Below are 24,702 nucleotides of genomic sequence, written 5' to 3'. Positions count from 1 at the left end.
AGAAACATGTACTGAAGAATTGCACATGTTTAAGGGAGAGTGGTGCATTAACCCGCAAAATCAAGGAGCACAGAAGCTCATTCTGAAATAGATTTTTGTGCTCACCAATAAAATATAATCTCCATAAGCAGTGTCCTTTCTCATTGCATTCCCAGCAACTGCACAGGAGGGATGACAAAGTAGAAGCTCCATAACTGGTCAATGAGTGTGATCTGGGTCTTGTCTAGGAGGGATGCAGCCCATCTAATGGAATTCTGAGCCAGAAAACTATTGAGTAACGATGGGCAAGGCAGGCCAGAAGTGTCAGTGATGTCCTGACTGATTCCTGAGATGTCCTGGTCAAGGTACTATTGAGAGGGTAAATGTAATGGCTGACCATAGAGCAATCGGAGCAGCCAAAACTAAGGCTGGCCAATCTTTGACTGAAAAGTGTGCCCACTGTGGCATCGTACAGGAGGTGAAGTCCCTGAGCCATGTATATACCTGGAGAAAAAGGGCAACAGATTCCTACATTATTTGCCTGATTCATGATTTTAACTCCCTGGAAATCAGGAAATACTGAGTTTGAAATTTAATATAGATCGTTAGAAGCTGTGTGAGCCAAGGCCAAAATCTTAACTCTGCCTCAGTTTTACCATCGGTAAAATGGAAACAATATAGACTCTACTTTCCAAGCTGTTGTGAAGATCAAATGAGAACATGTTTGTAAAATATCTGCCAAGATGAAAGTGCTAGAGAAAAGATATCCATCGTTATGGCTTTGTTGTTGTGCTTGTGATGTGGATAATGATGTTTACACCAAGACAGCATGAAATGACACTGAAACAGAAGTCATACCATGCATGGAACATGTGCTCACCCTCCATTTGAGCCAAGGGTCTGAGGTCAGGTTCTGGGGCTGTGGTGTGAAGCCTTTGCGCTCAATCTTGGTGATTTCAGGGGGAAGTTATTTACAGGGGATGCTGGTCCTTTCATGGAACAGAGAGGCATTTCTGGAGACCCCAGACCCCCTTCAGTTGTCTTTAACACTAAATAAATATCCATCAGTTCCTCAGTCCTTGCCAGACTCCATTTACCATAAGCCACCCCAATCCCCTCAGAACTCAGCCTTGAAGGACCATGGTCCCTTTCATCAGTATAAGAGCGGAAACTGTGGGGCCTGGGTTAAGGGGCGTGAGACAGCAGAACTGGCCACCACATCCTGTGCCAGCCTCCATTGGCCTGCCTTTTCCGCTCAGCACAGGTTAGACTACACAGCCCAGAACAGAACCCAAGACCCACCATGGACTCCACAGTGACTTTCCTGATCTCCATTGGTAAGTCTCCAGGGTCAAACCTGAGAAGGGAGGGATATTATGACAAAACCCTGGGCGGCTGACCTGACAGACAGGGAGATAACCTAAGGAAGACCCAGAAGCACTGGGGGTGAAGCAAGACTCCAGTTTCTGTTCAAATGGCTCCTCCTTCATATTCTAACCAAGGCAGAATTAGAAGTTCAGGGGCTTTACAAGAGCCGGGGATGGAGTCAGAGTGGGATGGAGGGAACCATTGGTGACTGGAGTTTCTCTTACAGGACTGTGCCTGCACTGGGAAGCAAGGACACAAATGGGTGAGTCTGGCCCCCAAAATCCCACTGTTTTTTTTCATGTTCTGTCCCAAAATAACTCAGGAATTTACTCCCAGGGTAGAAGCTTCAGAGTGAAAAAGTGAAAGATTTATGGGGTGAGAGAAATCCCAAAAATTCTGGAACCTCTATCCTTCACAGGGTCTCTTCCCAGGCCCTTCCTTTGGGCTGACCCAAGTCCTGTGGTCCACAAAGGAGTAGATGTGACCCTCAGGTGCCAGGGCCAACTGGGGAGTGACAGATTCCAGCTCTGGATGGATGGAGAGCTCAGAGAGGAGAAAAATGACTTGTGGTCACGGGCAGAATTTGTGCTCAGGAGTGTGGATGACTTCAATGATGCGAGAAGCTACAGGTGCCGCTCTGGGCAGGGGCCCTTGTGGTCAGAGCTCAGTGACCCCCTGGCCCTGGTGGTGGTGACAGGTGAGAAGGTGCTAGTGTAAAAACATCCTTGAGCACAAGGAATAAGACCTGAAAGAGGAGACCCAGGTCCCTCTTTATAGAGTCAAGTTATAAATGGGGCAAACCTTCAGCTTTCCTAGCTTCCTCCCCTTACCAGCCACAACTTGCAAGGTTTAGCAAACCCATTGCTCATGACCTCACATTTTGGATTTTGAAATCTTTCTCCTCAGTAACTCTATGGGGAGGAGAGGTTTTTCTTTTCTCGTTTAGATATAGAGAAACTGAGGCCTGAAGAGGAGGTAAAGTGACTTAAATAATTCAGAAGGTTCTTTAGTGTCAAGGTCAGGATTTAAATGCATTTCTCTTATCTCCAAATCGAGGGATCTTCCCCTACCTGCCCAGTGTCCCCTGGTGATGCAACCATGAGAGCCATGTTGCACCTCCCTCAGAGGACACACAGCAGCCTTTGGGAGAAGGGGTGCACAGCTTTGCTATGGCCCAACCTGCCAACAGCCGGCCTGTTCAGGTTTGTCTCCCATTTTCCCTTCTGTCCTCCCTACATTCCCACCAGCCTGGACAGATAGCTCACCCACATCCCATCATGTCCCATCACTCTGCCTTTACAAACACAGTTGCCTCTGCCTGTGGCACCTTTACCGCCTTCACCCTCACTTTCCTCCACATGCTTGAAGATAAAGTCAGACTCTGGATGCCCCAGGATGTGGTCTCTGATGGCATCACGTGGCAACAGTCTGGCCCAGCATGCTGCCTTCAGTTCTCTCTCGTGCCCACTCAAGCACTGGGGCCATTCCCAGCACTCCAGGCTGTCATCCATCTCTGTGTTAGAAGGCAGCCTCTTGAAGGAGGAAAGTGGCTGTGGTTGGGAGTCTAAGAGAGGGGGCTCACAATCTGCCACCCTCAGGCCTGGCTGGGTGACTGGCCTTTTGCACCTCGGGGTACCACTCTCATGGTGTGAAGTTCAAGGGCAGGATGGTCTAAGGGGGTCATTTGAGCTCAAAGCCTTGTGATCCCTGAGACTGGGAGCCCCTTGAAAGTTTTCTGATGACCTGAGCAGAGTTACTGAGCAATTAACAGACCCACAGGACTGGACACAGAGGCATGGCCAGGAACCCGCAGCCCAACCTCTCCTTTCTCAGCTCTGTTTCAGGCAATGACAGTGAGAGCTCAGGTCTCTAACTTCCTTCCTCCTTTCACAGAAGCCCTCCCCAGACCCAGCATTTCAGCCTCACCTGGCTCCAGAACATCTCCAAGCACAACAGTGACCATCTGCTGCCACTTCCCATTACTGTCATCCTCTGAGAACTACAGTTTTGCCCTGCTGGAGGCAAAGAACCTGGAGCCCTTACAGCTACAGAACCTTACAGGAGGACAGGCTGCTTTCTCACTTCCATCTGTGAGGACCGAGGACTTTGGGAGCTACAGCTGTATCTACTACAGGAAGACACCCCCCTACAGGGGGTCATATCCCAGCCGTACCCTGGAGCTGACTGTGTCTGGTAACTACATGAAAACCCCCTAATTCTCCAATTCCATCCCCACATAGGAGGGCCCACAGAACTATGGGGACAGCATAAAATCCAGAAATAATTGAAGGGATAGTTTGGGAGAGGGGAGAACCTAGAACCTTCTCCACTTCTATATGGAGTCAGCTTGGGGCCCTCAAGAAAATAGAGGTGATCCCAGCTCAAACAGGCTCCAGACCAGAAAGAGAAAACCAGGGCAAAATTTCTGCCACACCCTTCATTTGGGGGGTTAAGGGAGGAGGCCTAGAAATGGCATCTCATCTTGACCTCTCTCACCCTCTTCTCCTCAGGACCATTCCCCAAGCCCACTCTGTGGACCCAAACTGACCTTGTGATGACCCCAGGGACCAACATCACTCTGTGGTGCTCTAGGCCCAAGCTATCTTCTCTTCAAAAGGTGACTTTCACACTGTGCAAGTCTGGGACCCAGGAACCCTTACAACAGCAACCCACAGCAGATCTCTGGACTGACTTCTCCCTCTCCTTTGTGGGCCCTGAGGACACTGGGAGCTACAGGTGTGCTTACAGGACAGCCTCTGGGAGAGAATCAGAGCCCAGTGATGCCCTGGAACTGGTGGTGCCAGGTGAGGGTTGTGGGGGCCCCAGAATAATTCTATGTTTCTCCTTCTCTCTGCCCAAACAGGGGTGACACTGGGTGACAAACCATGGTCCCTACACAGCCAGCTCTGCCCTGGGGCAGCTGACTCAGGGCTCTTGGAAGACATGAGATATTTCTGTTCTGAACTAAAATATTCAGGAAAAGCTTAAGATGGGACCAGAGTTGAGGTTTAGGGGAACAGTCTCAAAATCCAGAGCTTAAAGAACTTGGAGGCTCTTGAAGAAAAATCCTCCCATTACCAAAGAGCAAATGAGGTCCTGAGGGAGAAAAGAATTTATCCAAGATCACAAAACTGGTGAGGGACAAAGAGGGGAGACAAGTCTTTGCTTTATCACACCTGGACCCTGATCTGAGGCCTGATTTTAGGCCAAGCTGTGGGGCTGTCTGTGACAGCCCCGAGAAGGAGGTAAGGGTCATGATCTTCCCTCTCAGGAGGCTTCAGATGCATGAGATCACAGGCCGGGTGAGTTCCCTCCAGTTTCACAGCTTCCTCGGATCCCTGGCTAGTGTCAGTTAGATATCTGCTCAAACATCTCATGTACAAAAGACTCAGATGAAGCTCATGGCTCAGGGACAGAAGCTGGGCTGGGAGTTTGAAAGACTCATTTTCCTATATTCAAATCTGACCTCCATGTCATCAGTACCTGTGTGACCCAGAACACTCTGTTGGTCTCAGTTTCCTCATCTGTAACGTGAGTTAGAGAAATGGCAAACCTTTTTCTCCAATATCTTTGCCAAGAAACCTTTAAATGGGATCCCAACAATTGGACATGATTGAAAAACAACTGAAAACCAGATTGAGACTCGGTCAGGCACAAGAAATGAACCGTGGAGACATGGGGACTGGGAGGCAGGGCAGGGACTTGACTTTGGTGTCCTGATCTCCAGCCTCCTCCTTCCCCCCCCCCCCAACCTTGTTCCCTTCACAGGATCTCTGCCCAAGCCTTCCCTCTCAGCCCTCCCAGGCCTGGTGGTGGAGCCTGGGAAGCATGTGACTCTCCAGTGCAGGCAGACCCCTCGGTCAGCACTCTGGAGAGCGACATTCACTCTGCTGAAGGTGGGCAACCCTCAGCCCCTGCAGAGCCAGAGCCCAGCTGGAACATTGGCCTTCTTCCCCCTCCTGTCTGTGAGGGCCCAGGATGTTGGCAACTACACCTGTGTCTACTATGAGAGGATGGCTCCATACCAGGTTTCTGCACCCAGTGATGCCCTAGAGATCTGGGTGACAGGTAAAGGTTGTTCATGTTCGCAAGGCATAAAGTAGAGGAATTAGAGGTAGGATGGAGGAACAGCCAAAAAACATCTCTGAAGACATGTTTGGGGCTCATTTTATCATCATGAAGTAGGGGTTCAGACAAAAATCGGTGTCACTTAGAAAGCAAAGAGAAAAGGAGGAAAAATGGAACTGCTCAAGTACTGCAACCCTCTCAAAGGACAAATATGCAAGGAGAAATTACCTTTTTATTCCTGAATTGTGGTGTTCTCTTCTTTTGTATAATATGTGATGGTTCTCTCTGGGAAGCAGGTTTCTTGGGGAGGTTTCTCTGAAGGCAGCCTTAGTTCCGGTTCAGGGTAATAATCACTCCAAATGCAGCCAGCTGTTAAAATCCAACATTTATTTTCTCCTTCCAAGTCTTATCTCTTTCTTTGGGCCCGGGTGGCTTTCTTAGAGGCCTATCTCACTCCTTGGTTCCAAGAGCTCTTGCAGCTTGTCTGCCAGCTTCTGCCTCCAGCTCTCTCTGAATCTTCTCAACAGACGCCTCCACTCACTCCTGGCTCTCAATCTTCCAGAGTGCTCTGTGGCCCTGAGAGCTTCTTGCTTATATACTGTACACTGAGTACACTCCAATCATTCTATCACTAGGAAACCATTATTTGTTGTAGGATTAAATCAATTCTAAACTAGATTTAAATTTGACTCCTCAATTCCACTTAGTACCTTGTTTCAAGTTCTGGCCCATAACATCTCCTCATAGGATCAGATCAATCATACTGAACCACGCTAAATTAGATAATTATTGTCTCTATCAATTCTAATAACTTAACACTTTGTAAGGATTCCAGCACTAGATCACCTCAAAAAACACGTAAGTTTTAATATCTCTCCCTGTTCAGGGAAACAGACTTAGGGGAATGAATGGTCAGTCAATGGAAGCAAGAACTGATGGTCAGGGAATTCTTCAGAGATATCTACAGTCTTGCTCCCCTTCCATACCCCCTCATCATAATTATGGGGGAGAGCATCTCTGCTCTCTCTTTGTGTTTCCAGATGAGCTCCCCAAGGCTTCCCTCTCAGCCTCACCTGGACAAGAGGTGGTCTCAGGAACCAATGTGACCCTCCTTTGCTGGGGACCTTCATGGGCTACTAGGTTTGTTCTGTACAAGGAGGGAGATGAGGAAATCCTGCACAGCATGGAAGCCCATGAAGGTCGGGGCCGGTTCCTCTTGACTCATGTGACTCCCAACAACTCTGGCATTTACAGCTGCAGCTATCAGCTGGGCAATAAGGAAAGACTCTGGAAGCAGCCTAGTGATGCCCTGGAGCTTCTAGTAAGAGGTGAGAGCAGGATGATGGGAAGGTGACAATAAGCACTCCATTCCTCAGACCCTGCAAAGAAAGGAAAGCATGGCCTTGGTTCTGACCCAGAGATACAGGGTAAGGTCTGCAGAAATATGGACATTGTCCTCATTTCCAGGCCAATGGAGACCCAGTGTGTGAGTTGTCTTTTCACACACACACACACACACACACACACACACACACACACCTTTATTCTGGCTTTTGTTTATCTCTGATTCCAAGAGATAAACTCTCTCTGAACAGGATTTGTACCAAACTGTTGAATGCTAGTGGTGATGGGAGGCTGTGGAGGGATTAAGAGAAAAAAGTCAATGACGACTATGTGGGAAGAGTGAGCATCCTTAGCAAAATTATGTATGGTAACTCTTCTCTCCATCCAAATCCATGTTCAGATTCCAATAACAACCTCATCATCATCCTCAGCTGTGTTTCTTTTCTCCTCCTCCTCTGCCTTCTCCTGTTTGCATTCCTCTGCCATGGATCCATCTCTACGGGTGAGTTTGGGGAAGAGAGGAGAAAACAGAAATGGATAAGGACCAGATCTCTTTTTCTTCCTCTGAGGTCTTCCCTGATTTTACTTCTTTTCTTCCCATGTCTCTCTCACCAGGGCCTTTGCAAGGATACAGCCGTCAGAGGTAAGGAGACCCAGCTCCTCTTCCCATGGCTTCCTATTCTTTCCTTCTCATGTAACATGAACTCTCTGAACTAGAAATAGATTCTGGTGAGGAGAGGAAGCTGACAGAACCTCCCAGAGGGAACTCCATCTTCTTCTGCTATTTCTTGCCTTTCTCCCTACTGTAGCTGTTTTTGTTGCTCTTGCCTTACTTGGAGGACCTGCCTGCCTCATCATCCTGAGGCACCCAGAGATGAAAGCCCATGTAAGTTATCTGGTAAGGAAGAGGACACAGTCCTAGCATGAGAGGGGGAGAGAAATGATAGAAGGGAACACTGGTCCTGGGAGATTAGGAATAATGGAGTCTTCCTTCTATCTCAGATACAGAAGTGGCTGCGGACCGACCAAGGGAACTACAGGTGAGTTAATTCCATCTTCCTTAGTTTTTCTCCTCCAGGCCAATGCTTCTAAAATGAGAATCTCTTAAATTATTGGAATATTTATATAATACTTTCATAAGTGTAGTTCCATAACATTTATTTCCTTCATAATGCTTTGAAGTATATCCCATGTATCTATAACATGGAGACCCTATGTCACTATGAAAATGAGAAAGCATCTATAGCTTTTACCAGATGAGCCATCAAAACTTTCATGACATTAATAAATTAATAAATTAAGAGCTGCAAAATTATCACTGTTGATGCCCTCTTTCTTTCTCCTTCAGGTCCCCAGGGCTGAAGAACCTCAGGAAGTGACATACACTCAGATGAACATAAGAACCTTGAATAAGAAGAAAACTGACTACAAAAAAACTCCCACAGAAGACACTCTCTATGCCAGTTTATATTTAGACTAAGGGTTTGGGCACCTTTTTGTAAAAGAATTCTCCACTTCGACTCTTCTCCTCTCCCTCATCCTTATTTTATCTGTTCCCTAATGTACCTTCCCCACATTCCCATTACGGAGGAGCCATGATAACTATTAAGAATGTCCACTGGAGCATAGACTTGGGCAACCCCATTACATCAGTCTAAAGGTGGCTGAGAATGAAATCTGAAACTTAAAGTTTTCAGAAACAACTTATTGAAATACTGAAACAGCAGGAAAGACAGTGAATTTTATTTTTGTTCATTGTTGCTAGTAAAAGTAACAATAATAATAAGTATTATCATTATTGCTATTTTCTCCTTCTGTAATTATTTTGAACACCTTGCTTTGTGGTCAATGTTAGATAAAAGAGAGAATAAAAAGCTTTTATAGTGGTGGGCAAAGTGGTGCCTACACGGGAATGACCTCACTTTCATCAGTACTTGTTCAAAGAGAAAATAACATACACACACAATTTAGTATAAAATTCTATCCTATCCTGCAGGAAATTGGAGAAGGGGATAAGAGAAGAAAAGGGAGTAATAGAAAGAAGGGCAGACTGGAGAAGAATTAGATTCAAAAAAAATCTTTCATTAGATTATCTGAAGAAAGAAAACAGAGAATAGAATAAAATAGGATCCAAATTGGAGGCAAATACTGTTTTCCAAAGTAATTGTGAAAAAAAACAAATTTTTGAAACAAGTTTCCCTGATAAAGGCCTCATGTCTCAAACATATAAAGAACTGAATGTAATTTATAAACTTCATAGCCATTCCTCAATTGACAATTGATTATAAAGTATGAACAGCCACAGATGACATAGTCTAAGCTATCTTTAATCACACGAAAAGATGATTTAAGTTACTATTTATTAAACAAATGCAAATTAAAATCATTCTGAAGTACTCCCTCATGTTAATTAGGTTGACTAATAGGACAGAATAGGAAACTGACAAGAGTGAAGAGCAGGTAGGAAAAATGAAACATTAATGCTCTATTGGCGGAGCTGTGACTCTATTCAATCATTCTATTGAGTGACTTAGAACTATGCCCAAAGAGCTACAAAACCATACATATCCTTTGAGCTGAAAATACCACTTCTAGACCTGTATTGGGAAAAAAGTGGGAAAAATCAAAAAGAAGGACTTAGGATGAAAATTTCTATCCATCCCCAGAGAAAGAACTGGTGGTGTTTCAATACAGAATAAAGCATATATTTTTATTTAATTAATTTTTCTTGAGGGGTGTTTTTGGCCTATATTCCCTTCTTTGGTCTATGTTCCATGATTTTTATGGAACTGTTTTACATGACTACACATGTGTATCCTATATTGAATTGTTTGACTTGGAAAAGTAGAGTTGAACTTGAAGGAAAGAAAAAATTGGGAAATCGAGGTTTTAAAAATAAATGTTTATAATTGTTTACATGTAAGTAGGAAAATAAAATGCTAAATGAAAAGAAAAAGGAATAGGAAAATATTAATCAAACTTTTATTCTCATCAAAGAATCAGCTATCAGTTTTATTTAGCATTCCTATAGATTAGTTTTGTTTCTCTTTGTTTCTTCTCTAGTTTTTATTTCTCTTTCTTTGTGGTTATTTGATATTTATTTCTTGAGTTTTTAGTCTTTTATGATAATATACAGTTAATTAATTCTTCTCCTTCCTATTTTTGAAGACAAATGACTTTTCCCAAGCAGACTTCTTCAGCTATATCTCAATAAATATAACATGGCTTTTCATCACCTTCTTTTGTATAATTATTGCTTCTTTGATTTCTTCTTTGACCCCCTATTATTTAGGATCTGATTGTTAAGTCTTTATGTGAGCTTGGGCCTTTTTCCTAATACATGAACCAATTTATCATTTTTATTGTTATGGTCAATAAATAATTCATTTTATTGCTTCTGAATTTTTGCAAAAGTTTGCAGTATCTCTGTGGATTTATACAATTCATCCAAAAGTGAGATAACAAGAGACAACAAAGTTCCCTGTCATTGCTTTGTGATCACCTATACATTTTATACTTATAATGATATTTCTTGTAGGAATTTAACTGCTAAGACAATTGAGAAAATATCATTTTAATATTCATTTGTGTTTATTGTCTATGAGCTTCTTCTAGGTAATGTAGTCTCTCTTTATGTTATAAATATTTGTTCTTCATATTTTTTAAGGCAGGACCACAATTCCTGCTTTTTTTTTTTTTGGATTCACTTAATAGCAAATTTTCCATTCCTTGGTTTTTATTCTGTTTATAGATGTGGGGAGGAGTTATTAATGTTTCTTATAAAAAACAAATTGTGGGTGGATGTTTACTTGACCAAGCTGTAATTCTTTTTTCATTGCCTTAAGTTTTTATTACTTCCCCATTTAAAATTCTTAGATTTAATTTATATTTTCCTTCATTTGTTTTTTTTAACACAAATGGAATTTTAACATTTTCAAAAGTAAATACAGAGTTAAGTATCTTCAGTTATTTTATTTAAATTTATTTTAATGCATTTCACTTTTTAACAATTTTCTTCACCTCAGTTTCAACATCACCTGAAGAGAGATATCAACACCTAGAAAGATGATTGTGGGGACTGAATGTGGATCACAACATGGCATTTTTTACTTTTTGTTATTTGCTAGTATTTAATTTTCTTTCTCACATTGTTCCCTTTTTGATCTGAATTTTTTGTGGAGCATGATATTTGTAGAACCATGTACTGAAGAATTGCACATGTTTAAGTGAGAGTAGTGCGTTAACCTGCAAAATCATAGTGCAAGAAGCTCACTCTGAAATAGATTTTTGTGCTCACCACTGAAGTAGAACCTACAGAAGCATTGTCCTTTCTCATTGCATTCCCAGCAACTGCACAGGAGGGATGACAAAGTAGAAGCTCCATAACTGGTCACTGAGTATGATCTGGGTCGTGTCTAGGTGGGATGCAGGCCATCTAATAGAATTCTGAGCCAGAGAAGTATTGAGTAATGATGGGCAAGGCAGACCAGAAGTGTCATGGATGTCCTGACTGACTCCTGAGATGTCCTGGTCAAGGCTTTATTGTCAGGGTAGATGCAATGGCTGACCATAGAATAATCCGAGCAGCCAAAACTAAGGCTGGCCCATCTTTGGCTGAAAAGTGTGCCCACTGTGGCATCCTACAGGAGATGCAGTCACTGAGCCATTTGTATACCTGGAGACAAAGGGTAACAAATTCCTACATTACTTGCCTGATTAATGATTTTAACTCCCTAGAAATCAGGAAAGGCTGTGGTCAAAACTTAACTTAAATCATTACATGCTGTGTGAGCTGAGGCCAAAAAATTAACTCTGTGCCTCAGTTTTCTCATCTGTAAAAAGGGGGCAACAAAAAACTCTGCATTCTAAACTGTTCAAATATGTTGAGAACATATTTGTAAAACATTTGCCAAAACAAAAGTACTGTAGAAATGAATCCATTATTATCACTTTATTGCATTATTGTTGTTCTTGTGTTGTGGAAGATAAGGTTCACACCAAGAAAACAGGAAATGACACTGAGACCGAAGTCATACCATGCATGGAACATGTGCTCACCCTCCACCTAAGCCAAGGGTCTGAGGTCAGGTTCTGGGGCTGTGGTGTTAAGCCTTTGTGCCCAATCTTGGTGATTTCAGGGGGTGGCTATTTACGGGAGATGTTGGTCCTTTCATGGAACAGTGAGGCATTTGTGGAGGCCCCAGACCCCCTTCACTTGTTTTTAACCCTAAATATCCATCAGTTTCTTTGCCTCCATTTACCATAAGGCACCCTGATTCCCTCAGAACTCAGCCTTGAAGGACCATGGTCTCTTTCATCAGTATAAGAGCGGAAACTGGGTGGCCTGGGTTAAGAGGGCGTGAGGCAGCAGGGCTGGCCACCACATCCTGGGCCAGCCTCCATTTGACCAGCCTTTTCTGCTCTGCACAGTTTAGGCTACACGGCCCAGGACAGAGCTAATGACCCACCATGGACTCCACTGTGTCTTTCCTGATCTCCATTGGTAAGTCTCCAGGGTCAAACCTGGGCAAGGAGGGACATTGTGACAAAACCGTGGGCGGTTGACCTGACAGACAGGGAGATAACCTAAGGAGGACCCAGAAGCACCGGGGTGAAGCAGGACCCCAGTTTCTGTTCAAATGGTTCCTCCTTCATATTCTGATCAAGGCAGAATTAGAAGTTCAGGAGCTTTACAAGAGGTGGGGATGGAGTCAGAGTGGGATGAAGGGAACCATCGGTGACCAGAGTTTCTCTTACAGGACTGTGCATATGCTGGGAAGCTAGGACACAAATGGGTGAGTCCGGCCCCCAACATTCCACTGTTCTTTTTTCACTTCTTGTCCCAAAAGAACTCAGAAAGCTACTCCCAGGGTAGAAGCTTCAGAATCCAGAAGTGAAAGATTTATGGGATGAGAGAAATCCCAAAAAATCTGGAACCATTATCCTTCACAGGCACTCTTCCCAGGCCCCTCCTTTGGGCTGATCCAAGTCCTGTGGTCCACAAAGAAGCACATGTGACCCTCAGGTGCCAGGGCCAACCAGGGAGTGACAGATTCCAGCTCTGGATGGATGGAAAGCTCAGAGAGGAGAGAAATGAGTCATGGTCACAAGCAGACTTTGTGCTCAGGAGTGTGGATGACTGGAGAGATGCGAGAAGGTACAGGTGCCACTCTGGGCAGGGCCCTTGTGGTCAGAGTACAGTGACCCCCTGGACCTGGTGGTGGTGATAGGTGAGAAGGTGCTAGTGTAAAACCATCCTTGAGAGCTAGAAAACCTGAAAGAGGAGACCAATTTCCCTTGCTAGAGTCGTTATAAATGGGGAAAACTCTCAGTTTTCTACCTTCCTCCTCTTACCAGCCACAACTTGCAAGCTTTAGCAAACCCATTGTTCGTGACCTCACAATTTGGATTTTGAAATCTGTCTCCTCAGTAACCCTGTGGGGAAAATACCTATACCATGATTTCTGTTTTAGATATAGAGAAACTGAGGCCTGAAGAGGAGGTAAAGTGACTTGAGCAAGTAAGAAGTATCTTAAGTGACAGGGTCAGGATTTAAATCCATGTCTCCCAGCTCCAAATCCAGGGATCTTCCCCTACCTGCTCAGTGTCCCTTGGTGATGCAGCCATGAGAGCCATGTTGCTCCTCCCTCAGAGGACACACAGCAGCCTTTTGGAGAAGGGGTGGACAGCTTTTCTATGGCCCAATCTGCCAAGAGTTGGCCTGTTCAGTTTTGTCTCCCATTTTCCCTTCTGTCCTCTCTACATTCCCATCAGCCTGGACAGATAGCTCACCCACATCCCATCATGTCCCATCACTCTGCCTTTGCAAACACAGTTGCCTCTGCCTGTGACACCATTATCGCCTTCACCCTCACTTTCCTCCACATGCTTGAAGCTCAGGTCAGACTCTGGATGCCCCAGGATGGGGTCCCTGATGGCATCATGTGGCAACAGTCTGGCCCAGCATGTTGCCCTAAGTTCTCTCTCATACCCACTCTGGCACTAGAGCCATTCCCAGCACTCCAGGCTTCTGTCCATCTCTGTGTTAGAAGGCAGCCTCTTGAAGGAGGAGAGTGCCTAATATTGGGAGTCTGAGAGAGGGGGCTCACAACCTGCCCCCACCCAGTTCTGGCTGGGTGACTCTGGCCCAATTTCTGACTTTGCGCACCTTGGGCCACCACTCTCATGTTGTGAAGCTCATGGGCAGGATTCTCTAATGGGGTCATTTGCTCTCAAAGCCTTATGATCCCTGGGACTATGAGCCCCCTGATGCTAGCAAGTTAGTGGCTTCCTTTATCCTTTGAGATCCTCCATCACTGAGCAGGAGCTGCCTGATAGATAAAGTGTGATGGCAGGAGAACCAGAGAAAATGTAACTACTTAGAGGAGACCAGAGGCAGCCCCTGTCCTCCTATACGAGTGTCACCCCCAGGCCACACACAGTTCTGCCAGCTCTGTCCTGGTTTCACTGAAGATTGGCCAAGGGGGTAGCAGGACAAGGACCAGTCACATGTTACAGTGTGGGGAAGGGGTATGACCCTTCCTGAGAAGCTGGGGTCCTTTCTACCCAGACCCAAGCCCACTCCAACATAGAAGTATTAGGAACAAAGAGCTTTCCAAATCACACAGCTGACAAAAAGATCTGAATTTGCCAGGGATGTTGCATACAGACCCAGATGGAGGACCAGATTGGATACCTGAGAGAAGGGGGATCTCCGCTTCCATGTCCCTTCCCATCCTATGGCTCTGTACATTCACAGAAAGTCTTTCTGATGACCTGAGAGCTGAGTTACTGAGCAATTAACAGGCCGACAGGACTGGACACAGAGGCATAGCCCAGAACTCTCAGCCCATTCTCCCCCTCAGGTCTGTTTCAGGCAGTGATGTGAAGGGCTGACAGTGAGCATTTCGGTCTCTAACTTCCTATCTCCTTTCATAGAAGCCTTCACCAGACCCAGAATTTCAGCTTCACCTGGCTTCACAATATTGCCAAAGACAAGAGTGACCAACTGGTGCCACTTGCCATCACTGTCATACTCTCAGAGCTACAGTGTTGCCCTCCTAGAGGCAAAGAGCCTGGAACCCTTACAGCTACAGAACATTACAGGAAGACAGGCTGCTTTCTCACTTCCATCTGTGAGGACCGAGGACAGTGGGAACTACAGTTGTATTTACTACAGGAAGACACCCCCCTACAGCGGGTCGTATCCCAGCCATGCCCTAGAGCTGACTGTGTTGAGTGACTAAATGAAAATTCTCCAATTCTCCAATTCCATCCCCACATAGGAGGGCCCACAGAGCTATGGGGACAGCATAAATCCAGGGATAATTGAAGGGATGATTTGGGGAAGTGGAGACCCTAAAACCTTCTCGAGTTCTATATGGACTCAACTTGGGGCCTGAAGACAATAGATGTGATCCCAGCTCAAACAGGCTCCAGACCAGAAAGAGAAAACCAGGGCAAAATTTCTGCCATACCATGTAATGGGGGGTGAAGGGAGGAGGCCTAGAAATGACATCTGACCTTGACCTCTGTCACCCTCTTCTCCTCAGGACCATTTCCCAAGCCCATTCTGTGGACCCAAGCTGACCTTGTGGTGACGCCAGGGACCAGCATCACTCTGTGGTGCTCCAGACCCAGGCTATCTTCTCTTCAAGAGGTGACCTTCACACTGTGGAAGTCTGGGACCCAGGAACCCTTACAACAGCAGCCCACAGCAGATCTCTGGACTGACTTCTCCTTCTCCTCTGTGAGCCCTGAGGACACTGGGAGCTACAGGTGTGCTTACAGGACAGCCTCTGGGAGAGAATCAGAGCCCAGTGATGCCCTGGAGCTGGTGGTGCCAGGTGAGGGTTGTGGAGGCCCCAGAATGATTCTGACCATGATCCTCCTGCTCTCTGCCCAAACAGGGGTGACACTGGGACAAAGCCATGGTCCCTACACAACCAGCTCTGCCCTGGAGCAAGTTGACTCAGAGGTCTTAAAAGACATGAGATATTTCTGTTGTGATTTAAAATATTCAGGAAAAGCTTAAGATGGGACCAGAGTTGAGGTTTAGGGGAACAGTCTCAAAATCCAGAGCTTAAAGGGCCTTGGAGGCTCTTGAGGAAAAATCCTACCATTACCAAAGAGCAAATGAGGTCCTGAGGGAGAAAAGGATTTATCCAAGATCACAAAACTAGTGAGGGACAGAGACCAGAGACAGGTGTTTGCTTTCTCACACCTGGAACCTGATCTGAGGTCTGAATTTAAGCTGAGCTCTAGGGCTGTCTGTGATAGCCCAAGAAGGAGGGAAGGGCCATGATCTTCCCTCTCAGGTGGCATCAGATTCATGAGATCACAGGTCGGGTGAGTTCCCTCCAGTTTCACAGGCTCCTCAGATCCCTGGCTAGTGTCAGTCAGTTATCTAGTCAAAACATCTCATGTACAAAAGATTTAAATGAAGCTCATGGCTCAGGGATAGAAGCTGCGCTGGGAGTTTGGAAGACTCATCTTCCTATATTCAAATCAGACCTCCATGCCATTAGTACCTGGGTGACCCAGAACACATCATTTCACTCTGTTGGTCTCAGTTTCCTCATCTGCAACATGAGTTAGAGAAATAGCAAAGCTTTTTCTCCAATATCTTTGTCAAGAGAACTTCAAATGGGGTCCCAACAATTGGGCATGATTAAAAAGCAACTGAATAACCAGACTGAGACTTGGTCAGGCACAGGGAATGAACCATGGAGACATGGGGACTGGGAGGCAGGGCAGGGACTTGACTTCTGTGTCCTGATCTCCAGCCTCTTCCCCCACCCCACCTTGTTCCCCTCACAGGATCTCTGCCCAAGCCTTCCCTCTCAGCCCTCCCAGGCCTGGTGGTGGAGCCTGGAAACCATGTGACTCTCCAGTGCAGGCAGCCCCCTGGGTCAGCACTCTGGAGAGCGACATTCACTCTGCTAAAGGTGGGCAACCCTCAGCCACTGCAGAGCCAGAGCCCAGCTGGGACCTCGGCCTTCTTCCCCTTCCTCTCTGTGAGGGCCCAGGATGTTGGCAACTACACCTGTGTCTACTATAGTAGGATGTCTCTATACCAGGTTTCTGAGCTCAGTGATGCCCTAGAGATCTGGGTGACAGGTAAAGGTTGTTAATGTTCCCAAGGAATAAAATAGAGGGGTGGAACAGTCAAGAAAATCTGTGAAAACATGTTTGGGGCTCATTTTATCATCATGAAGTAGAGGTTGGGACAAAAAATGTGCATCCCTAAGAAAGCAGAGAGAAAAGGTAGAAAAATGGATCTACTCAGGGACTGCACCCTCAAGGGACAGGAATGGAAGGAGAAATTATCTTTTTATTCCTGGATAGCCCCACAGAACCCCTAAGGTTTAACATCTCTCCCTGTTCAGGGAAACAGACTTACGGCAATGAATGGTCAGAGTCAATGGAAGCTGGAGTTCATGGTCAGGGAATTTTTCAGAGACCAGTCTTGCTCCCATTCCATACTCCCTCATCACAACTAGGGGTCAGGATGGGTTTGAGGATCTCTGCTCTCTCTTTATGTTTCCAGATGAGCTCCCCAAGCCTTCCCTCTCAGCCTCACCTGGAAAAAAGGTGGTCTCAGGAGCCAGTGTGACTCTCTTGTGTTCGGGACCCTCATGGGCTACTAGGTTTGTTCTGTACAAGAAGGAAGTTGAGGGAATCCTGCACAGCATGGAAGCCCATGAAGATCGGGGCCAGCTCCTCTTGAGTCATGTGACACCCAAGCACTCTGGCAATTACAGCTGCAGCTATCAGCTGGGCACCAATAAAAATCTCTGGAAACAGGCTAGTGATGCGTTGGAGCTTCTAATTAGAGGTGAGAGCAGGATGATGGGAAGATGTCAATAAGCACTCCATTTCTCAGCCCCTACAAAGAAGGGAAAGCATGGCTTTGGTTCTGGCCAAGAGATACAGGGTAAGGTCTACAGAAACTTTGACATTTGTAATGTTCTGACTAGCTTTCTGGAGGTCTCGGGACCAGCCTTGGTCTCAGCAGAATAATCACCATGGGAATAGTCAGGGATAAAGTCCAAAGTCTTTATTGTCTCCATCAGTCTTCCAGTCTGTGTTATCAGTCTTAGTCAGTCAGCCAGTCAGAAGTTTACATTTCTCAGTGTAATGTCCTGCTTTCTGGAGGCCCCAAATTGGGGTGACAAATGCATCATTGCATTCTATACCCTCCACGCCAAGGTGGATTAAAATATAGTGTCCAGACTAGCTCTATGGAGGATCTTGTGACCAACCCGAGTCCTTGGTCTTAGTAGAGAAGCGATGAAGGCAGGACAGCCACCATGAGGCTGCTCAACTCTTCCTCCCCCTGGCTAAGTTTGTCCCCAGTTTATATATTCTATTACAATTAAATCAATTCATCATACTGAGCATACAATTCATCAATTATATCACTAGGGAACCATTATTTGTTGTAAGATTAAATCAGTCATATGAAACTAGAGAACTATTAATCACCATGCTAAACTAGATAACCATTGTCATCAATTCCACTGAGTTAACACCTTGTTGTAATAATCCTTGCCTTAAGTATATTTTTCCAGGGTTCTAGTCTATTACAGACATTGTCCTCATTTCCAGGCCAATGGAGACCCAGTGTGTGAGCTGAAACATCGGGCATTCTTCCTTACTTCCTTTACACACACACACACACACACACACACATCTTTATTCTGGATTCTGTTTATATCCCACTGATTCCAAGAGATGAACTCTCTCTGAACAGGATTTGTACCAAACTGTTGAATGCTAGTGGTATTGGGAGGCAGTGGAGGGATTAAGAAAAAAAAAGTCAGTGACGACTATGTGGGAAGGGTGAGCATCCTTAGCAAAATTATGTAGCATGACCCTTCTCTCCATCCAAATCCATGTTCAAATTCCAGCAACAACTTCATCATCATCCTCAGCTGTGTTTCTTTTCTCCTCCTCCTCTGCCTACTCCTGTTTGCATTCCTCTGCAGTGGATCCATCTCTACAGGTGAGTTTGGGGAAGAGAGGAGAAAACAGAAATGGATAAGGACAAAATCTCTTTTTCTTCCTTTGAGATCTTCCCTGACTTTACTTCTTTTCTTCCCATGTCTCTCTCACCAGGGCCTTTGCAAGAATACAGCCCTCAGAGGTAGGGAGACCCAGCTCCTCTTCCCATGGCTTCTTCTTCCTTCCTTCTCATGTAACATGAACTCTCTGAACTGGAAAGAGATTCGGTGAGCAGAGAAAGCTGACAGAACCTCTCAGACTGAACTTCATCTCCTTATGCTATTTCTTCCCATTGTCCCTAATTTAGCTGTTTTTGTTGTCCTTGTCTTCCTTGCAGTACCTACCAGCCTCATCATCCTGAGGCACCCAGAGAGGAAAGCCCATGTAAGTTATCTGGGCAGGAAGAATTCACTGTCCTAGCATGAATGGGGAACAGATATGGTAGAAGGCAATACTGGTGCTGGGAGATTAGGAATGATGGAATCTTCCCTCTATCTCAGATACAGAAGTGGCTGAGGAGCGATCAAGGGAACTACAGGTGAGTTAATTCCATCCTCCTTAGTTCTTCTCCTCCTCCAGAACAATGCCTCTAAAATGAGAATCTCTTAAATTATTAGGAATGTTTATATAATACTTTCATAACTGTTGTTCCATATAATTTATTTCCTTCATAATTTTTTGCAGTACATTTCATGTATCTAAAGGTATGAGGTTGAGAAAGCATTTATAGCTTTTACCAGATGAATCATCAAAACGTTCATGACTTTAATAAATTAAGAACTGCAAAATAATCATTATTCATTCCCTCTTGTGTTTCTCCTTCAGGTCCCCATGGCTGAAGAACCTCAGGGAGTGACATACACTCAGTTGGACATAAGAACATTGAATAAGAAGAAAACTGACCCTAAAAAGACTCCCACAGAAGCCACACTCTATGCCAGTTTATATTTAGACTGAGGGTTTGGGCACTTTTTTGCAAAGGAATTCTCCACTTCTTCTCTTCTTTCATCTCTTCTCCTCTCCCTCATCTTTATTTCATCTGTTCCCTAATGTTCCTTTCCCAAATTCCCATTACAGAAGAGCCATGATAACTATTAAGAATGACCGCTGGGGCATAGACTTGGGCAAACCCAGTGCATCAGTCTAAAGGTGGCTGAGAATAGAATCTGGAACTTAAAGTTTTAAGAAGCACCTTAGTGAAATTCTGAAACAGCAGGAAAGACAGTGAATTTTATTTTTGTTCATCATTGGTGGTAAAAATAATAATAATACTAATAAGTATTATCATTATTACTATTTTCTTCTCCTGAAACTATTGTGAACACCTTGCTTTGTGGTCAATGTTAGATAAAAAAGAGAATAAAAAGCTTTTATAGTGGTGGGGAAAGTGGTGACTACAAGGGAATGATCTTACTATCATCAGTACTGGCTCAAAGAGGGAATAACATACACACACAATTGGGTATAAAATTCTATCTTATCCTACAGGAAATTGGAGAATGGAATAAGACAAGAAAAAGGAGTAATAGGAAGGATGGCAGACTGGGGAAGAATTAGATTCAAATAGATTCTTTCATCAGATTACTTGATGAAAGAAAATAGAGAATAGAATAAAATTGGATCCAAATTAGAGGAAAACACAGTATTCCAAAGTAATTATGAAAAAACTTTTGAAGCAAGTTTCCCTGATAAAGGGCTCATGTCTCAAACATAGAAATAATTGAGTCAAATTTATAAACTTCAGAGCCATTCCTCAATTGACAAGTGATTTACAAATATGAACAGCTTTCAGATGACATAGTCTAAGCTGTCTTTAATCATATGAAAAGATGCTCTAAGTCACTATTTATTAAAGAAATGCAAATTAAAACAATTCTGAAGTACTCCCTCATGTTTATTAGATTGACTTTTAGGACAGATTAGGAAATTGACAAGAGTGGAGAGCACATAGGAAAAATGAAACATTAATGCTCTGTTGGCAGAATTGTGACTCGATTCAACTATTCTATAACGTGACTTGGAACTATGCCCAAAGGGATACAAAAACATACATATCCTTTGAGCTGAAAATACCACTTCTAGACCTGTATTGGAAAAGAGAGGGAAAAATCAAAAAGAAGGACTTGGAATGAAAATCGCTGTCCATCCCCAGAGAAAGAACTGGTGGGGTCTGAATACAGAATAAAACATACATTTTTATTCAATTAATATTTCTTGAGGGGAGTTTTTGGTCTATGTTCCCTTCTTTGGTCTATGTTCCATTATTATTGTGGAACTATTTTGCATGACTACACATGTGTATCCTATATTGAATTGTTTGGCTTGGGAAAGTAGAGTTGAACTTGGAGGAAAGGAAAAATTGGGAAATCAAAGTTTTAAAAATAAATGTTTATAATCGTTTTACATGTAAGTAGGAAAAATAAAATACTAAATGAAAAGAAAAAGGAATAGGTAAAATATTAATCAAATTTTTATTCTCTTCAAAGAATCAGCTATCAGTTTTATTTATCATTCCTATAGATTAGTTTGTTTCTCTTTATTTGTTTCTTCTCTAGTTTTTATATCTCTTTTTTGGTTATTTGATATTTGTTTTTTTCTTGAGTTTTTAATCTTTTATGATAATATACAGTTAATTAATTCTTCTCCTTCCTATTTTATTAAGATATCTTTGAAGACAAATGACTTTTTCCAAGCAGACTTCTTTAGCTGTATCTCAATAAATATGGCATGACGTTTCATCACCTTCTTTTGTATAATTATTACTTCTTTGATTTCTTCTTTGACCCCTCACTATTTAGGATTTCATTGTTAAGTCTTTATGTGAGCTTGGGCCTTTTTCCTAATTTATGAACCAATTTATCATTTTTATTGTTATGGTCCATAAATAATTAACTTAATGCTTCTGAATTTTTGCAAGAGTTTGCAATATCTCTGTGGATTTATAAAATTCATCCAAAAGTGAGAGAACAAGAGACAACAAAGTTCCCTGTCTTTGTTTTGTGATCGCTGCCTATACATTTTATAGTTATATTAATATTTCTTGTAGGAATTTAACTGCTAAGACTATTGGAAAATATCATTTTAATATTCATTTGTGTTTATTGTCTATGAGCTTCTTCTAGGGTAATGTAGTTTCTCTATGTAATACTCTTTATGTTATAAACATTTGTTCTTTATATTTTTTAAGGCATGACCACAATTCCTGCTTCTTTTTTTTTTTTTTTGATTCACTTAATGCATAGCAAATTTTCCATTCCTTTGTTTTTATTCTGTTTATAGATGAGACGGTTGTTAATATATGTTTCTTCTAAAAAGTAAATTGTGGGTGGGTGTTTACTTGACCAATCTCTAATTCTTTTTTGATTATCTTTTTTATTTAGTTTTTATTACTTCCACATTTAAAATTCTGAGGTTTAATTTATATTTTCTTACATTTGTTTTATTTTTTTTACCCAAATGGAATTTTAACATTTTCAAAAATAAATACAGAGTTAAGTATATTCAGTTATTTTACTTAAATTTATTTTAACGCATTTCACTTTTTAACAGTTTTCTTCACCTGAGTTTCAACATCTAACTCAATAGATTTGGCAAAGGGTAGACTCATCCTTGAATGTGATGGGTAAAGTCTTCTCAGTGTCACAACGATAAATTTCTTCAAACCCAAGGCCTCAATTTCATTTACTAAAAATCATCCGACTTAGAAACGGGAACCCCAAATAGTCATCCCCTAACTGCTATTGTGAGATGTTCCCACATCAGCAGTAGTTATACCAAATAAGGTTGTGAATGCTTTTATGATGTTGTATTCGTTAATCTCTGTTTCCTTATTCTTTGTACCTGGGATTGTTTAGATTTTGAACCAGTCTCTCCTCACCCCCATCCACTGTAATTGAAGGCCAATGGTGGGTGGGGGATCTTCCAGGTTGGGGTATAGAATTTGGTATTTCCCTTCTGTAACTTTCCTCTCCTTGCTTGACTAGTTGTTGGAAAGGAGACACCCTTTCTCATGAGATAGTAATAATTTTCTACTTCTATTTTGAGAAATGTCCTTGATTTATTTGAACCAGATATTTTCATCCCACACATCCTGGATTTAGAGTTTTGCTTATGACTTCCCTTTTCTTCCTTTTATCTAATTATTTAATTTCCCCCTCTCTTCTCCTCTCAGATAAGTAATTAAGGTGTGGCCCATTCCTCTGCTGACTTGCAAGTTCTTTTTTAGAACTTCAAATATTATTTTCTGCACATTTCTCTAAAATATGATCCATTTCTCTCTTTCTCTTTGTCATTAAATATTATTTCTGTCTTTTGCTCTTGGCCACAAGACACCATAATATCAGATTTGGACTTTTTTTCCACATTCTACAAGTATCCTAGGAATAGTAGTGATCATGATGATAGGTAACAGCGACCATTGGAACCCAGGACATCTCGAGAAGCACTAAGGAAGGAGAGCATCAAGACTCTTCAATGCCCAGGAGGAAAAGTTACAGAATAATAAAAGAAAATTCCTCAAATGGAAAAAATATATATTTCTAGTAATTGGAAACATTATTATACCTTTTGGAATATGGGTTCTCTAAACTTGAACCTATTTTACATTGAACCTTATTAATACAGATGAGAGGGTTTGTCAAGGATACTTAAGGGTTATGTGCCAAATATTAATATTCTTTCACATGAACAAAAACACTTTCCATAAAGTTAATTTCCCTGGCTATTTGATATCCATTGATAATATGGAGACACACTGATGGGGACTCATAATCAATAGAATTCCAAACTACATCTCTGCACTTATTATGTCTCTCAAATGCTCTGGTTATATTTACACACTTGGAATATTCTTTTCTCTCTTCTTTCAATTCTTCTCCTCTGACATTCACAATAACCAAATAATTTTCTCAACCAAAATTAGTTCTCCTTTTGTACTACTCACTAAAGCATTAACCTTCTCCAATGAATTTCATTTTGACCATCTTTTTTCTTTTTCTGAATATTCCAGTTCAAAAATACTCAGGTAAAAGTTGAACAGATATTCCCAGCCCATTCCCCTGCAAAGATGAACCCCATGAGTTGGATACATTGCACATATTTTCAAGCATATACATAGTCTTGATTGGGTTTGATACATTACTTTCTTTCACTTTTTCTTTTAAAATATCATTGGTTTTATGGGAAGATGCTTAAGAAGTATTATATGTATACTGAAAGAAATTCTGAAGATGCAAAAAATTCAAAAAGATTAAGTGAGTAGAAAGGATAATGTTGTAAAAAATCACCCATGCATATGTTCTGTCAATAAAAAGCTATAATTTAACAAAAAAGAAAATAGTGTCATTATTTTGCCACATATTAATATCGTTTAGTTATAAGCACTGAATATACCTCCAGATATTTACATTTTATATTTTCTAGAAGAATATTGTAATTGAATTTATTATAAAAGATTTTTATGTAGAAACTGGTAGTTTATCGCCAGATATTTTATATGCTTTGGAGATATTTGAAAAGATACCCTTTTTATTGCTTCTTGAGTTTTGGTATTACTTACAAAAGTAATAGGTTTGGGGAGTTTTTTAACATGAAGTTTTTCTTAAATTGTCTTAATATCTTGGCAGGTTCCCCAGGACTTAAGTAAACCCTTACATTATCAGCAAATGTAAATAGTGTTATAATCTCTTTACCTAAATATATGCCTTCAGTTTTGGTCTCTTTTCTGCTTTCTATTGGTAATAATTCCACAGCCATGTCAAATGAAAATAGGAAGAATAAATATCCATGTGTAATTTTTATATTTAATGGGAAAGATTCCCCACTGTATATGACATGTGCATTTAATTACAGCTAGACATTTAATGGTATTAAAAAAAAAAACTCCTGCTAATCTTTGCAGAGTTTTTAGTAGTTTAGCATAGGAGTACTGTACGCTAT

General features: G+C 42.4%; 1 protein-coding gene and 1 pseudogene across 1 annotated transcript; both read left to right on the top strand.

The window, feature by feature from the left end:
- Window positions 1–1,282: 1,282 nt before the first annotated feature.
- LOC111720284 (immunoglobulin superfamily member 1-like) lies at window positions 1,283–8,485 on the top strand. Its single transcript, XM_031961776.1, has 12 exons — window positions 1,283–1,316; window positions 1,574–1,609; window positions 1,766–2,044; window positions 3,244–3,540; window positions 3,858–4,151; window positions 5,116–5,415; window positions 6,456–6,749; window positions 7,160–7,261; window positions 7,375–7,402; window positions 7,569–7,645; window positions 7,762–7,799; window positions 8,108–8,485. The coding sequence occupies exons 1-12, from the start codon at window positions 1,283–1,285 to the stop codon at window positions 8,237–8,239; spliced, it is 1,911 nt and encodes a 636-aa protein (XP_031817636.1). The 3' UTR covers window positions 8,240–8,485.
- Window positions 8,486–12,228: 3,743 nt separating this feature from the next.
- On the top strand, window positions 12,229–19,841 carry LOC105750242 (annotated as a pseudogene).
- Window positions 19,842–24,702: the final 4,861 nt, after the last annotated feature.

This window comes from Sarcophilus harrisii, chromosome 3, assembly GCF_902635505.1.
Source record: "Sarcophilus harrisii chromosome 3, mSarHar1.11, whole genome shotgun sequence".
Classification (NCBI taxonomy): Eukaryota; Metazoa; Chordata; class Mammalia; order Dasyuromorphia; family Dasyuridae; genus Sarcophilus; species Sarcophilus harrisii.
The sequence above is the reverse complement of the archived record's forward strand: the minus strand, read 5'-3'. Positions and strand labels throughout refer to the sequence as shown.